The following is a 13,916-nucleotide window of genomic DNA, read 5'->3' as shown; positions in this document are numbered from 1 at the left end:
TTATTGTAGGTTTCTAATAGGAAAAAAAAAAACTCCACGTTCTTAAATGAACATATTACTGTTTTAGATTGCTAATAGCAATAAAAACTGCTACTTTAGAAGTTAATGTGCTTAAAAGTTGGAACATACTTACTAGTAATCTGGCCAGGAAAATAATTAGCCAACATTAAATAAACACATTGGTGCCTGATTTAGGCTAAAGTTGCCTCTATGGGAAGTATCTTGATTTAAAATCACTGCTTACAATTCAGAGTCTGCTTTTGTGACTTTAAATTTGGGGCACATACAGTTAGCCCTCCATATTCCTGGGTTCTGCATTTGAGGATATGACCAACCACAGATAGAAAATATTCAGAAAAAAATTAAAAATAACAGTACAACAATAAAAAATATATAACATTTAAAAATATAGTATAACAACTAAGTACATAGTAATCTTAGAGATGATTTAAAGTATGTGGGCAGATGTCCACAGGTTTTATACAAATACTATGCCATTAAGGGTCTTAGGCACCTGCGATTTTAGTGTCCTTAGGGGAGGTCCTAAAGCTAATTCACTTGAAGACACCAAGGGATTATTGCATTTGAAAACTTTTTTTTTTCTCTATAATGCTCTAATTTTTGTACCTTGTATTTCTTTTTTTTTTTTTTTTTTTTCCCAAGATGGGGTCTCACTCTGTCGCCCAGGCTGGAGTGCAGTGGTGCGATGTTGGCTCACTGAAACCTCTGCCTCCTGGGTCTAAGCAATTCTCTGCCTCAGCCTCCCAAGCTGGGACTACAGGCATGCACCACCATGCCCGGCTAATTTTTGTATTTTTAGTAGAGACGGGGTTTCACCATCTTGGCCAGGCTGGTCTTGAACTCCTGACCTCGTGATCTACCCACCTCTGCCTCCCGAAGCGCTGGGATTACAGGTGTAAGCCACCGTACCTGGCTATAACTTGTATTTCTTGACCGAAAGTCATAGATGCTTTGGTGCTTAAACTGACTATATCTTTGGGGGCACCCCAGAGTTCCACAAAGTGCATTTTTCTCTTTACACTAAAGTGAATATTTTTTAATATGCTAGTGGCTGTAGGTCAGACCCTCCCATAGATGCCCATGAAATTTGGTTACAATTTGTATAGCTGTTTTCTCACATTGAGATAATAGAGCAAATTTTAATTTAATTTTTTTATCATTCTAAGTATTATTTTACGTATGTATGTATGTATGTATGTATGTATTATACTTTAAGTTCTAGGGTACCTGTGCACAACGTGCAGGTTTATTACATAGGTATACATATGCCATGCTGGTTTGCCACACCCATCAACTTGTCATTTACGTTAGGTATATCTCCTAATGCTATCCCTCCTGCAGCCCCCCACCCCTCGACAGGCCCCCATGTGTGATGTTCCCTGCCCTGTGTCCAAGTCTTCTCAATGTTCAGTTCCCACCTATGAGTGAGAACATGCAGTGTTTGGTTTTCTGTCATTGTGATAGTTTGCTCAGAATGATGGTTTCCAGCTTCATCCATGTCCCTGCAAAGGACATGAACTCATCCTTTTTTATGGCTGCATAGTATTCCATGGTATGTATGTGCCACATTTTCTTAATCCAGTCTATCATTGATGGACATTTAGGTTGGTTCCAAGTCTTTGCTGTTGTGAATAGTGCCGCAATAAACATACGTGTGCATGTCTTTATAGTAGCATGATTTATAATCCTTTGGGTATATACCCAGTAATGGGATCGCTGGGTCAGATGGTATTTCTAGTTCTAGATCCTTGAGGAATTGCCACACTGTCTTCCACAATGGTTGAACTAATTTACACTCACACCAACAGTGTAAAAGCATTCCTATTTCTCCACATCCTCTCCAGCATCTGTTGTTTCCTGACTTTTTAATGATTGCCATTCTAACTGGTATGAGCTGGTATCTCATTGTGGTTTTGATTTGCATTTCTCTGATGACCAGTGTTGATCATTTTTTCATGTGTCTTTTGGCTGCATAAATGTCTTCTTTTGAGAAGTGTCTGTTCATGTCCTTTGCCTGTTTTCTGATGGGGTTGTTTGCTTATTATTATTATTATACTTTAAGTTCTAGGGTACGTGTGCACAACACGCAGGTTTGTTACATAGGTATACATGTGCCATGTTGGTTTGCTGCACCCATTAACTCGTCATTTCATTTGGTATATCTCCTAATGATATCCCTCCTCCTGCCTGCCACCCCACAACAGGCCCCTGTGTGTGATGTTCCTCGCCCTGTATCCAAGTGTTCTCATTGTTCAATTCCCACCTGTGAGTGAGAACATGTGGTGTTTGGTTTTCTATCCTTGTGATAGTTTGCTCAGAATGATGGTTTCCAGCTTCATCCATGTCCCTGCAAAGGACATGAACTCATCCTTTTTTATGGCTACATAGTATTACATGGTGTATATGTGCCACATTTTCTTAATCCAGTCTGTCATTGATGGACATTTAGATTGGTTCCAAGTTTTTGCTATTGTGAGTAGGGCCGCAATAAACATACGTGTACATGTGTCTTTATAGTAGCATGATTTATAATCCTTTGGGTATATACCCAGTAATGGGATCACTGGGTCAAATGGTATTTCTAGTTCTAGATCCTTGAGGAATTGCTACTAAAATGTCTACTAAAAATAACAAAAATTATCTGAACATGGTGGCGCATGTATTTTTGTTAGAGATGGGGTTTCACCAACTGTCTTCCACAATGGTTGAACTAGTTTACACTCCCACCAACAGTGTAAAAGCATTCTTATTTCTCTACATCCTCTCCAGCATCTGTTATTTCCCTGACTTTTTAATGATCGCCATTCTAACTGGTGTGAGATGGTATCTCATTGTGGTTTTGATTTGCATTTCTGCAATGACCAGGGATGATGAGCATTTTTTCATGTGTCTATTGGCTGCATGAATGTCTTCTTTTGAGAAGTGTCTGTTCATATCATTTGCCCACTTTTTGTTGGGGTTGTTTTTTTCTTGTAAATTTGTTTAAGTTCTTTATAGATTCTGGATATTAGCCCTTTGTCAGATAAGTAGATTGCAAAAATTTTCTCCCATTCTGTAGGTTGCCTGTTCACTCTGATGGTAGTTTCTTTTGCTGTGCAGAAGCTCTTTAGTTTAATTACATCCCATTTGTCTATTTTGGCTTTTGTTGCTATTGGTTTTGGTGTTTTAGTCATGAAGTCCTTGCCCATGCCTGACCTAAATGTTATTGCCTAGGTTTTCTTCTAGGGTTTTTATAGTTTTATGTCTAACATTTAAGTCTTCAATCCATCTTGAATTAATTTTTGTGTAAGGTGTAAGGAAGGGGTCCAGTTTCAGCTTTCTACATATGGCTAGCCAGTTTTCCCAGCACCATGTATTAAATGGGGAAGCCTTTCGCCATTTCTTGTTTTTGTCAGGTTTGTCAAAGATCAAATGGTTGGAGATGTATAGTGTCATTTCTGAGGCCTGTGTTCTGTTCCATTGGTCTATATCTGTTTTGGTACCAGTACCATGCTGTTTTTGTTACAGTAGCATTGTAATATAGTTTGAAGTCAGGTAGTGTGATGCCCCCAGCTTTGTTCCTTTTGCTTAGGATTGTCTTGGCAATGTGGGCTCTTTTTTGGTTCCATATGAACTTTAAAGTCGTTTTTTCCAATTCTGTGAAGAACGTCATTGGTAGCTTGATGGGGATGGCATTCGATCTGTAAATTACCTTGGGCAGTATGGCCATTTTCACAATATTGATTCTTCCTATCCATGAGCATGGAATGCTTTTCCATTTGTTTGTGTCCTTTTTTATTTCATTGAGCAGTGGTTTGTAGTTCTCCTTGAAGAGGTCCTTCACATTCCTTGTAAGTTGGATTCCTAGATGTTTTATTCTCTTTGTAGCAATTGTGAATGGGAATTCACTCATAATTTGGCTCTCTGTTTGTTAATAGTGTATAGGAATGCTTGTGATTTTTGCACATTGATTTTGTATCCTGAGACTTTGCTGAAGTTGCTTATCAGCTTAAGGAGATTTTGGGCTGAGACGACGGGGTTTTCTAAATATACAACCATGTCATCTGCAAACAGGGACAATTTGACTTCCTCTTTTCCTAATTGAATACCCTTTATTTCTTTCTCTTTCCTGATTGCCCTGGCCAGAACTTCCAAGACTATGTTGAATAGGAGTGGTGACAGAGGGCATCCTTGTCTTGTGCCAGTTTTCAAAGGGAATGCTTCCAGTTTTTGCCCATTCAGTATGATATTGGCTGTGGGTTTGTCATAAATAGCTCTTATTATTTTGAGATACCTCCCATCAATACCTAGTTTATTGAGAGTTTTTAGCATGAAAGGCCATTGAATTTTGTCAAAGGCCTTTTCTGCATCTGTTAAGATAATCCTGTGGTTTTTGTCTTTGGTTCTGTTTATGTGATGGATTATGTTTATTGATTTGTATATGTTGAACCAGCCTTGCATCCCAGTGATGAAGCCAACTTGATCACGGTGGATAAGCTTTTTGATGTGCTGCTGTATTTGGTTTGCCAGTATTTTATTGAGGATTTTTGCATCAGTGTTCATCAGGGATATTGGTCTAAAATTCTTTTTTGTTGTGTCTCTGCCAGGCTTTGGTATCAGGATGATGCTGGCCTCATAAAATAAGTTAGGGAGGATTCCCCCCTCCTTTTTTTTTGTGGCGGAGTCTCGTTCGCCCAGGCTGGAGTGCAGTGGCGTGATCTCAGCTCACTGCAACCCTTGCCTGCTGGGTTCACACAATTCTCCTGCCTCAGCCTGCTGAGTACCTGGGACTACAGGTGCGTGCCACCATGCCTGGCTAATTTTTTGTATTTTTATTAGAGATGGGGTTTCACCATGCTGTTCAAGCTGGTCTCGGACTCCTGACCTCTTGATCTCCCTGCCTCGGCCTCCCAAAGTGCTGGGATTGTAGGCATGAGCCACCTCGCCCAGCTGATTCCCCCTTTTTCTAGTAATTGGAATAGTTTCAGGAGGAATGATACCAGGTCCTCTTCGTACCTCTGGTAGAATTTGGCTTTGAATCTGTCTGGTCCTGGACTGTTTTTGGTTGGTAGACTATTAATTATTGCCTCAATTTCAGAGCCTGTTATTGGTCTATTAAGAGATTCTTCCTGGTTTAGTCTGTGGAGGGTATATGTGTCCAGGAATTCATCCATTTCTTCTAGATGAAAGAAATGGGACCTGCTGAGCCAGGCACAGGAGAGAATCTCCTGGTCTGCCAGTTTCTAAGACCATTGGAAAAGCGCAGTATTGGGCGGGAGTGTCCTGTTTTTCCAGGTACAGTCTGTCACAGCTTCTCTTGGCTAGGAAAGGTAAATCCTCCAACCCCTTACCCTTCCTGGGTGAGGCAACGCCCCACCCTGCTTCGGCTCGCCCTCCGTGGGCTGCACTCACTGTCCAACCAGTCCCAATGAGATGAACCAGGTACCTCAGTTGGAAATGCAGAAATCACCCGTCTTCTGTGTTAATCACGCTGGGAGCTGCAGACCGGAGCTGTTCCTATCGGCCTTCTTGGAACAGATCCTCACAAATTTTAATTTTAAATATTGATTTGAAAAGCTAAAGAGGTCAAAAGATGGTGATTTTCAGGTTTTCTGTAGGAAAATGTGAATTAATAATATGAGAAATTCTTGTTATAATAAGACAGTCTTCAGTTAAATTTTTTAAATTAAAAAACTGGTGGAGATTATCAGGTTCCAAAAAATGTATTGAACCTATTTATCTGAGATGCCTAGTAAATATATGTTTTAAGGTAAGGTACAAATAGTATTTAAATATAAGTACTACTGATAAAACTTAGAACAGTATTTATCATACTTGTTGACCATAGCTCGTGGTGAGAAATATATTTCACATACATGTTTGTAATTTCATATATATATACATATATAGTTACATATACTTATAGTTATATACATGAATAATTATATATGAATAAATATATACATATGCTTACTTTTTTTCAAACAAGTTTTTGGAAAGATACTTATTCTTACAGTATGACATATCTTATGGTGATACTGTTCCTTGTTAATGTTGGTCAAAAAAACTAAACTGATGAGCTATCTTACCGTGTGGAATAAATAGTGACTTAGAAGATTACATTGAAAAAAGATAATTATGAGCTAGGCACATTCATGATAATTATGAGGTGGCTCATTCATGCCTGTAATCCCAGCACTTTGGGAGGCCAAAGTGGGTGGATCACCTAAGGTTAGGAGTTCGAGACCAGTTTGAACAACATGGTGAAACCCCATGTCTACTAAAAATAACAAAAATTATCTGAACATGGTGGCATATGCCTGTAATCCCAGCTACTTGGGAGGCTGAGGCTGGAAAATTGTTTGAATCCAGGAGGTGGAGGTTACAGTGAGCCAAGATAGTGCCATTGCACTCCAGCCTGGGCAACAAGGGTGAAATTCCATCTCAAAAAAAAAAAAAAAAGAAGAAAAAAGATAATTATGAAATAATTTTTGACAGATTTGACCTGGTTTGAATTATAACCCTAGTAATATTTTATGTGTTATGTATGGATTCACAATGGATTATACTTTGAGAAATTTATAGATTCACTATGTCTAGAGAAAACATAGAAATAAAGTTGATATTTGGTGAAATGTTTGATATGTGTCATCAAAATTGCTAAGATGGATACTAGTTGGATCTGTGATGCTCTAGGCTAGTTTCGAGGCTTGAATTCCTCCATTTAATGATATCAGACTGGCTTGACTGAACTAGAATTACAGGAGACTTCTAAGCCATATCCACCTATTCAGGAGGCAGAAGAATCATCAGTGGACCAAATTTATAACCCGAGAAATAAACTCATACTGTAATAGTTTTTATATTAGAACTTTTATGGAATTATCTGTCAATAACACACCTAAAAAATGAGATTTATTGGCTGGGCATAGTAGCTCACACCTGTGATCTCTGCACTTTGGGAGGCCAAGGTGGGAAGATCACTAGAGCCCAGGAGTTCGAGACCAGCCTTGGCTACATAGGGAGACGTTCATCTCTACAAATTAAAATAATAAAATAAAATTAGCAAGGCACAGTGGCAGGCACATGTAGTCCCAGCTACTTGGGAGACTGAGGTTACATTTTTCAGTGTAATCTTCTAAGTCACTGTTTATTCCACACGGTAAGATAGCTCATCAATTTAGTTTTTTTGACCAACATTAACAAGAAACAGTATCATCACAAGATATGTCATACTGTAAGAATTAAGTATCTTTCCAAAACCTTGAGCCCAGGAGTATGATCACACCACTGGCACTCCAGCCTCGGTGACAGAGCAAGACCCCATCTCCAAAAAAAAAAAAAAAAAAAAAATTAGCCAGGCGATAGTGTGTGCCTGTACTTCTAGCTGCTTGAGGCTGAAGTAGGAGGATCCCATGCACCCAGGAGTTTGAGTTTGCAGTGACCTAATGATCACACCACTGCACTCCAGCCTGTGTGACAGTGAGACCTTGTCTCAAAAAGAGAAAGAGAGAGATTTCTGGACAGCATGTAACATTATAACTTCACTGCAGTGCCATATTTGCAAAGTTTAATAATCTTGGCAGATCTAAATTGTATTTGAGTATTCTAAAATTTTGAAATCAAGTAGTTTTAATCATAGATCACATAATTATCTCGTATTTTGCCTACATATGACTATCATTTTTCTGGTAAATAGGGCAATAAGATGTAAGAAAAGAGCAGGGGGACTTTGGAGCCAGAAAGTCCTGTTTACATACTTCATCACCTTTGAGCTGTATGAACCTGGGCACATCACTTAAACTCTGAAATACAGTTTGTTTTTTTATTATTATTGTACTTTAAGTTCTAGGGTACATGTGCACAACGTTCAGGTTTGTTACATAGGTATACATGGGCCATGTTGGTTTGTTGCACCCATCAACTAGTCATTTACATTAGATGAAATACAGTTTTTTAAACTATAAAATGGAGGACGATAATATCCACCTATTTGCATACCTCACAAAGTAGTTCACAAAATAACATTGAGAATGTTTAATACGTGTTTGGCATACATTAGACGTTCAGCAAAGCGTGGTTTTTTAAATTGCTCATCACTAGAAATACACTTTTCTTTACACTATGTTTATACGAAAAGAGTGATGAAGATTCCCTTAATAAATTGTTATCAGAAGGATTTCAGGTTCTGATAATATTTGATTAGAACTTACTTCGTAAATTGTGTTTATTTAGGTATATTGTGGGTTTAATGTTCTTGACTTCTGTGACTAGTACACTCGTTGGGTTGGAAAATGGGTTCCATCTTAGAATTAGTCAAATAATTTTATTCCAAGATCTGTTTTGTAGAAATATGTATCCTGTTATGTACACTAGAGAAATCAGACTAAATGAAAAATACTCTTCTTACAAATTAAATTATATGCAATCATCTTCAATCATTAATGAAGGGACGTTTCATGTCCAGAATACCATATTTACATGAATTGTTTTTGATACCCTTTGAGCAGGGTTATTTGGAGCAAGTTGGGAATACAGGCAATATAGTCAAGACAAGTAGATAAATATACTTTGCCATGTATAGAAAGATGAAATGATAGTAATAGGGTATTCACTCTTACTATAGATTTCATCTGATTATTGAATACTTTTTAACCAAGTGCTTGTATGGTTTATGACATTTATTTTAACCTCGTTAAGTACTTGACTGCAACTCCAGAAGTCATTTAGGCACATTGAACTCTTACAATTTTCATGAACTTTTATGAGCCATCAGATTTTTATTTTTTATGAAAATATTCAATATTAATGTTTTTAATTTATATATTTCCAAATTAAGTACAAGAGTAAGATATTAATCATAAATAAGGATGAGTTGTTCTTTTATGTTTCATCAACCTAATGTTCACCACAAGGATGACTTTTTATGTGAAGGCCATTTTATAGTCACACAGTGAAAGTTACCTTTCCTGTGATTCTTTCTGAATAGCAATGTTGTTATGATGTGATGCCTCTATAAAACATTTTAAAATTTAAAATGTACCTCACTTGTACTTTCCCAGATCTTTAAGTTATCTGTACAGATAGAGTAAATTTTTCTGTGAATGCGGGAAGAATATATTAACACAGTCTGTAGGTTAAATAACTTCAACAAATGCCACAATAAAAAAGGACATTGAGAGAAGTTGAGCTTTTTTCAGTTGAAGGAGTCTGTTAATCTAATCTTCATGTTTCAAGTCATTTATTTACTTTCATATGAAGGTTTACTTAGTGTTAGAAGACTAATGTTAGAAGAGGAGATAAATACTCTACCCTTTAGGTATCAATAAAATAATTACCTAAATTTAAAAATAGAATAATTTATTGTTAACTATTAATGATCCTGATATTCCGTTAAGTGTTCCTATTCCAACTTTGGAATATAGTGTGTTTTAGTTTAGTTCTGGTGAATAATCTTTTATAACCAATTTGATGTTAAACTTTTCAAATTTATTAATATTGATAAGTTTTACATTTATTATAACATGTTTTGAAAAACAGTCATGTATTAATGGTATTTTAAGAATTCAATACATATGAGTTCAAGTATAATATTTGCTTATCTGAATTAGAGAAAAATTAAACACAGTGGCTAAATAAAGTACTAGATGAAACTATAAACATAATTATTACAAACTGGTAACTGATAACTGATTCATGTAATACTGACAATTATTACAAACCGATAACTGATTCATGTAATACTGACATAATCTCTCCTTAAAGGAATATTCATTGCTTTATATCATATGTGAAGAAGCAGTAGTCCCTCCATCCCTGTTTTTACTTTCTGTAGTCAACCATTATCTGAAAATATTAAATGGAAAATTCCAGAAATAAACAATTCATAAGTTTTAAATTGTGCCTTGTTCTGGGTAGCATGGTGAAATCTTGCTCCATCCCATTCATCCCATCCAAGATGTGGATCATCCCTTTGAACATACAGTGGATCTACACCATATACTCTGTCCATCTCATATTCATTTAGTAGCTGTCTACCTTATCAGATAAAAAAACATAGTGTATATAGGGTTCAATACTATTTATGATTTCAAGCATCCGCTGGGAGTCTTGGAACATATCCCCTGTGGATTAAGGAAGACTACTGTATTCATAAACATCCATTTCGTTACACTGATGGGCTACATTAAAATATTTTAGAGGACACATCAGAATGCTACATTTCAGGATCAAGGAAAGCTAATTGCAATTCAGAAGTATTTAATTTGAAAGTTACTGCAAATGACTTGATATTAATAATCTTTTAATTAAAATTTCTTTAGAGACATGGTTCTCAGTATGTTGCCCACAGTGGAGAGTGGTGGCAATTAATAGGTGTGCCAGTAGTGCACTATATCCTCAAACTCCTGGGCTCAAGCAGTCCTCCTTCCTTAGCCTCCCTTGTAGCTAGGAACCAGCCAAATGGGAAGATCTCTTTTTTTTTTTTTTTTTTTTTTTTTGAGACGGAGTCTTGCTCTGTCACCCAGGCTGGAGTGCAGTGGCTCGATCTCGGCTCACTGCAAGTTCTGCCTCCTGGGTTCACGCCATTCTCCTGCCTCAGCCTCCCGAGTAGCTGGGACTACAGGCACCCGCCACCACACCCAGCTAATTTTTTGTATTTTTAGTAGAGATGAGGTTTCACCGTGTTAGCCAGGATGGTCTCGATCTCCTGACTTCGTGATCTGCCCGCCTCGGCCTCCCAAAGTGCTGGGATTACAGGTGTGAGCCACTGCGCCCGGCCTAAATTTTTTTACTTGAAAATGAATAGGGCTTAATAAAAAAATAATTATTTGAACTATTTTAAGGAAGCCTTTCATAGAAGAGGTTTTATGGAGGTTTATACTTCTGAAGAGCAAACAGAAACTACACTTAGAACTTTAATTCACTTAAGTGAAAATGTGTATATGTAGTTCAGTGTCTTTTGCATTGTAAGCACTCAGATGTTTGAGGAATGAATGGCATTTGAAATGGTCATTATGTCTCTTAGATATTTTAAATTAATCTCTGTATCTGTTTTTGCAATGATGCACTTTCCTTAGGAATAAAAGACGTACACATGAATACAGTTAACAGAAATATTGTTAGCTAAATAAAATTATGTCTAAGATCATAATATATCAGGAAATTGTTTTTATACAGGTAAATGGTTGCAGTTTTGTGATGAGAACAGGAAAGCCTACAAATTTATTAAGGGTACAGTATTTAAAACTACTCGTGATACTAATGTTGGATACTATTTAAAATCATCTGGCTTACTAACAAAACTTGTTCCTGCATGTACTTCTTTCTGTGTGTGATTTCAAATTAATTTTAATGTTTACTAAAACAAAGTTATCTACCATTTATTATAAAACTCAATTGTAGGCCGGGCGTGGACTTACGTCTGTAATCCCAGCACTTTGGGAGGCCGAGGCAGGTGGATCACCTGAGATTAGGAGTTTGAGACCAGCCTGACCAACAAGGTGAAACCCCGTCTCTACTCTAAGTACAAAAATTAGCCAGGCGTGGTAGCAGCCGCCTGTAGTCCCAGCTACTTGGGAGGCTGAGACAAGAGAATTGCTTGAATCCGGGAGGCGGAGGTTGCAGTGAGCTGAGATTGCGCCACTGCACTCTAACCTGGGTGACAGAGCAAGACTCTGTTAAAAAAAAAAAAAAAACCTCAATTATAACAGAATTTGCAGGTAGCCTGTTTATGTTCTTGAGGTAAATATCATGTTAACAAAGTAGGTTGCCATACCGTAATCTTCCAGGTGGTGAGTGATGTTTTAAAGTGGACCTTGCTATGGATTTCAGTTTCTGAATCTCTCTCCCTAAGGAATATTGCTAATACTGAATTCTTTAAAATCTTGGATTGATTTAGGAAGAAGAATTTGGTGTTGATGATTCTTATTCTGAACAAGGAGCACAGTACAGTCCGACTCACCTAGAGATGATGGAAAGTGAGTTGGCTGGGAAGCAGCATGAGATTGAAGAGCTAAACAGAGAGCTGGAAGAAATGAGGGTTACCTATGGGACTGAAGGACTGCAGCAGGTATGTTTATTTTCTGTGGCTTTTGATTTGCTACTCACAAAAACAAAAACAGGAAATGTGAATAATAGTAGTCTTTAAAGGTGGGGTTTTTACATTTTTTTTTTTAACTTTTTTCTTTTCTTTTCTTCTTCTTCTTCCCCCCCCCGCCCCATACAGGGTCTTGCTCTGTTACCCAGGCTGGAGTGTAGTGGTGCAATCTCGGCCCACTGCATCCTCTGCCTCCCGGGCTCAAGCGATCCTCCCACCTCAGCCATCTGAGTAACTGGGACTACAGGCATGCACTACCACACTCAGCTAATTTTTTATAGAGACGGGGTGTCACCTCACATTCCTGGACTCTCCTTGGCCTCCCAAAGTGCTAGGATTACAGGCACGAGCTACCGTGCCTGGCCTAAAGAAGGGGGTTTTCAAATGGTAACTTAGTGGGACACAGTGGCATGCACCTGTAGTTCTAGTTATTCAGGAGGCTGAAGTGGGAGGATCACTTGAGCCCACAAGTTCAAGTTCAGCCTGGGCAACAGTGAGAGTCCCTGTCTCTTAAAAAAATCAAACAGAAAAGTAAATGGTAACAATATCACTCATAATTTTTGTCCTTATACATTGCATAAACAACCCTGTTTAAAAGTAGGATTTCATTCACAGGGTTAATATAACACAGACTCTTATTTAACTTTATGATAGCTAGCCTGAAATCACTTTAGTAAGACAGATGTTTTTGTAATCAGCCTGAGAGAAAATTATGGTGCAAACCACATCAAAATATTATAACAAGTCCATTAGGAATGTCGGCAAGTTGGGCATGGTGGCTCATGCTGGTAATCCCAGCACTTCAAGAGGCTGAGGCAAGAGGATAGCTTGAGTCTGGGAGTTTAAGACTGGCCTGGTCAAATAGCAAGACCCCGCTTCTACAAAAAATTTAAAAATTAGCCAGGCATAGTGGTGTGTGCCTGTAGTCCTAGTTACTTGGGAGGCTGAGACAGGAAGATCACTGCAGCCCAGGAGATTGAGGCTGTAGTGAGCCAAAATCACACCACTGCACTCTAGCCTGTGCAACAGAGCAAGACCCTGTCTCAAAAAAAGAACAGAAAAACAATGTTAGTGGGTCCTTGTAAGTAACCTCTTGTGGTTAGACTAACATCTGTTGTTAGACTGCCATAACTGTCTATGGCAGTCAGTTATGAAAACAAGGTGAAATAGGACATTGATGAGGATGACAAAATACATTTCAGTTTCATCCTCTTCAGAAACAAGTTAGGATTAAACATGTCTAGGGTGGTGTTGCCTGGGAACAGATTAGGGGCACCCCTAAATATAAAGGCACTTGTCCTTCTATAAGTAAATATATGGATAAGCCAGATCAATTTTTTCCTTAGTTCAGATAAATTTTTTGAAGTTAATTTGGAAGCACCAATTTCTGTAAGTTAATAGTTTTCAAATGTGGAAAATACTGATTACAAAGTGTAAGAATTCTACCAATGTGTTTTGAATTCTTATTTTGAAAAAGTTACCTGTAATAATAGTCAATTAAAAAAAATAAATCTAGCACTTACTATTTTCTTTTAGTTACAAGAATTTGAAGCTGCCATTAAACAAAGAGATGGCATTATAACCCAGCTCACTGCTAATTTACAACAAGCAAGAAGAGAAAAGGATGAGACAATGAGAGAATTTTTAGAGTTGACAGAACAGAGTCAAAAATTACAGATTCAATTTCAGCAAGTAAGTATTACTAATGCAACAAAATTCATTAGTTTTTTAGTAATGAATTTTAAAAATTCACTTTCAAGAACAAATCTAAATTTGTTAAAAGCCATTTCTTATTATATCATGTATGAAAAATAAGTGA

The 13,916-nt window shown here is 37.5% G+C and overlaps 1 protein-coding gene across 2 annotated transcripts in view; it reads left to right on the top strand.

Annotated features, from left to right (window-relative positions):
* Window positions 1–13,916, top strand: part of AKAP9 (A-kinase anchoring protein 9) — a 169,940-nt gene that overhangs the window by 37,761 nt on the left and 118,263 nt on the right. For both annotated transcript variants that reach the window (XM_032761106.2, XM_032761105.2), the window contains exons 4-6: window positions 11,179–11,232; window positions 11,900–12,070; window positions 13,634–13,789. In XM_032761106.2, the coding sequence (XP_032616997.1) occupies window positions 11,179–11,232; window positions 11,900–12,070; window positions 13,634–13,789 (381 nt within the window). The remainder of the gene's footprint in view (window positions 1–11,178; window positions 11,233–11,899; window positions 12,071–13,633; window positions 13,790–13,916) is intronic.

The sequence above is a fragment of the Hylobates moloch genome, unplaced genomic scaffold, assembly GCF_009828535.3.
Source record: "Hylobates moloch isolate HMO894 unplaced genomic scaffold, HMol_V3 SCAFFOLD_1, whole genome shotgun sequence".
NCBI classification, from domain to species: Eukaryota; Metazoa; Chordata; class Mammalia; order Primates; family Hylobatidae; genus Hylobates; species Hylobates moloch.
Note: the sequence above shows the minus strand (reverse complement) of the source record. Positions and strands in the feature narration are given on the sequence as shown.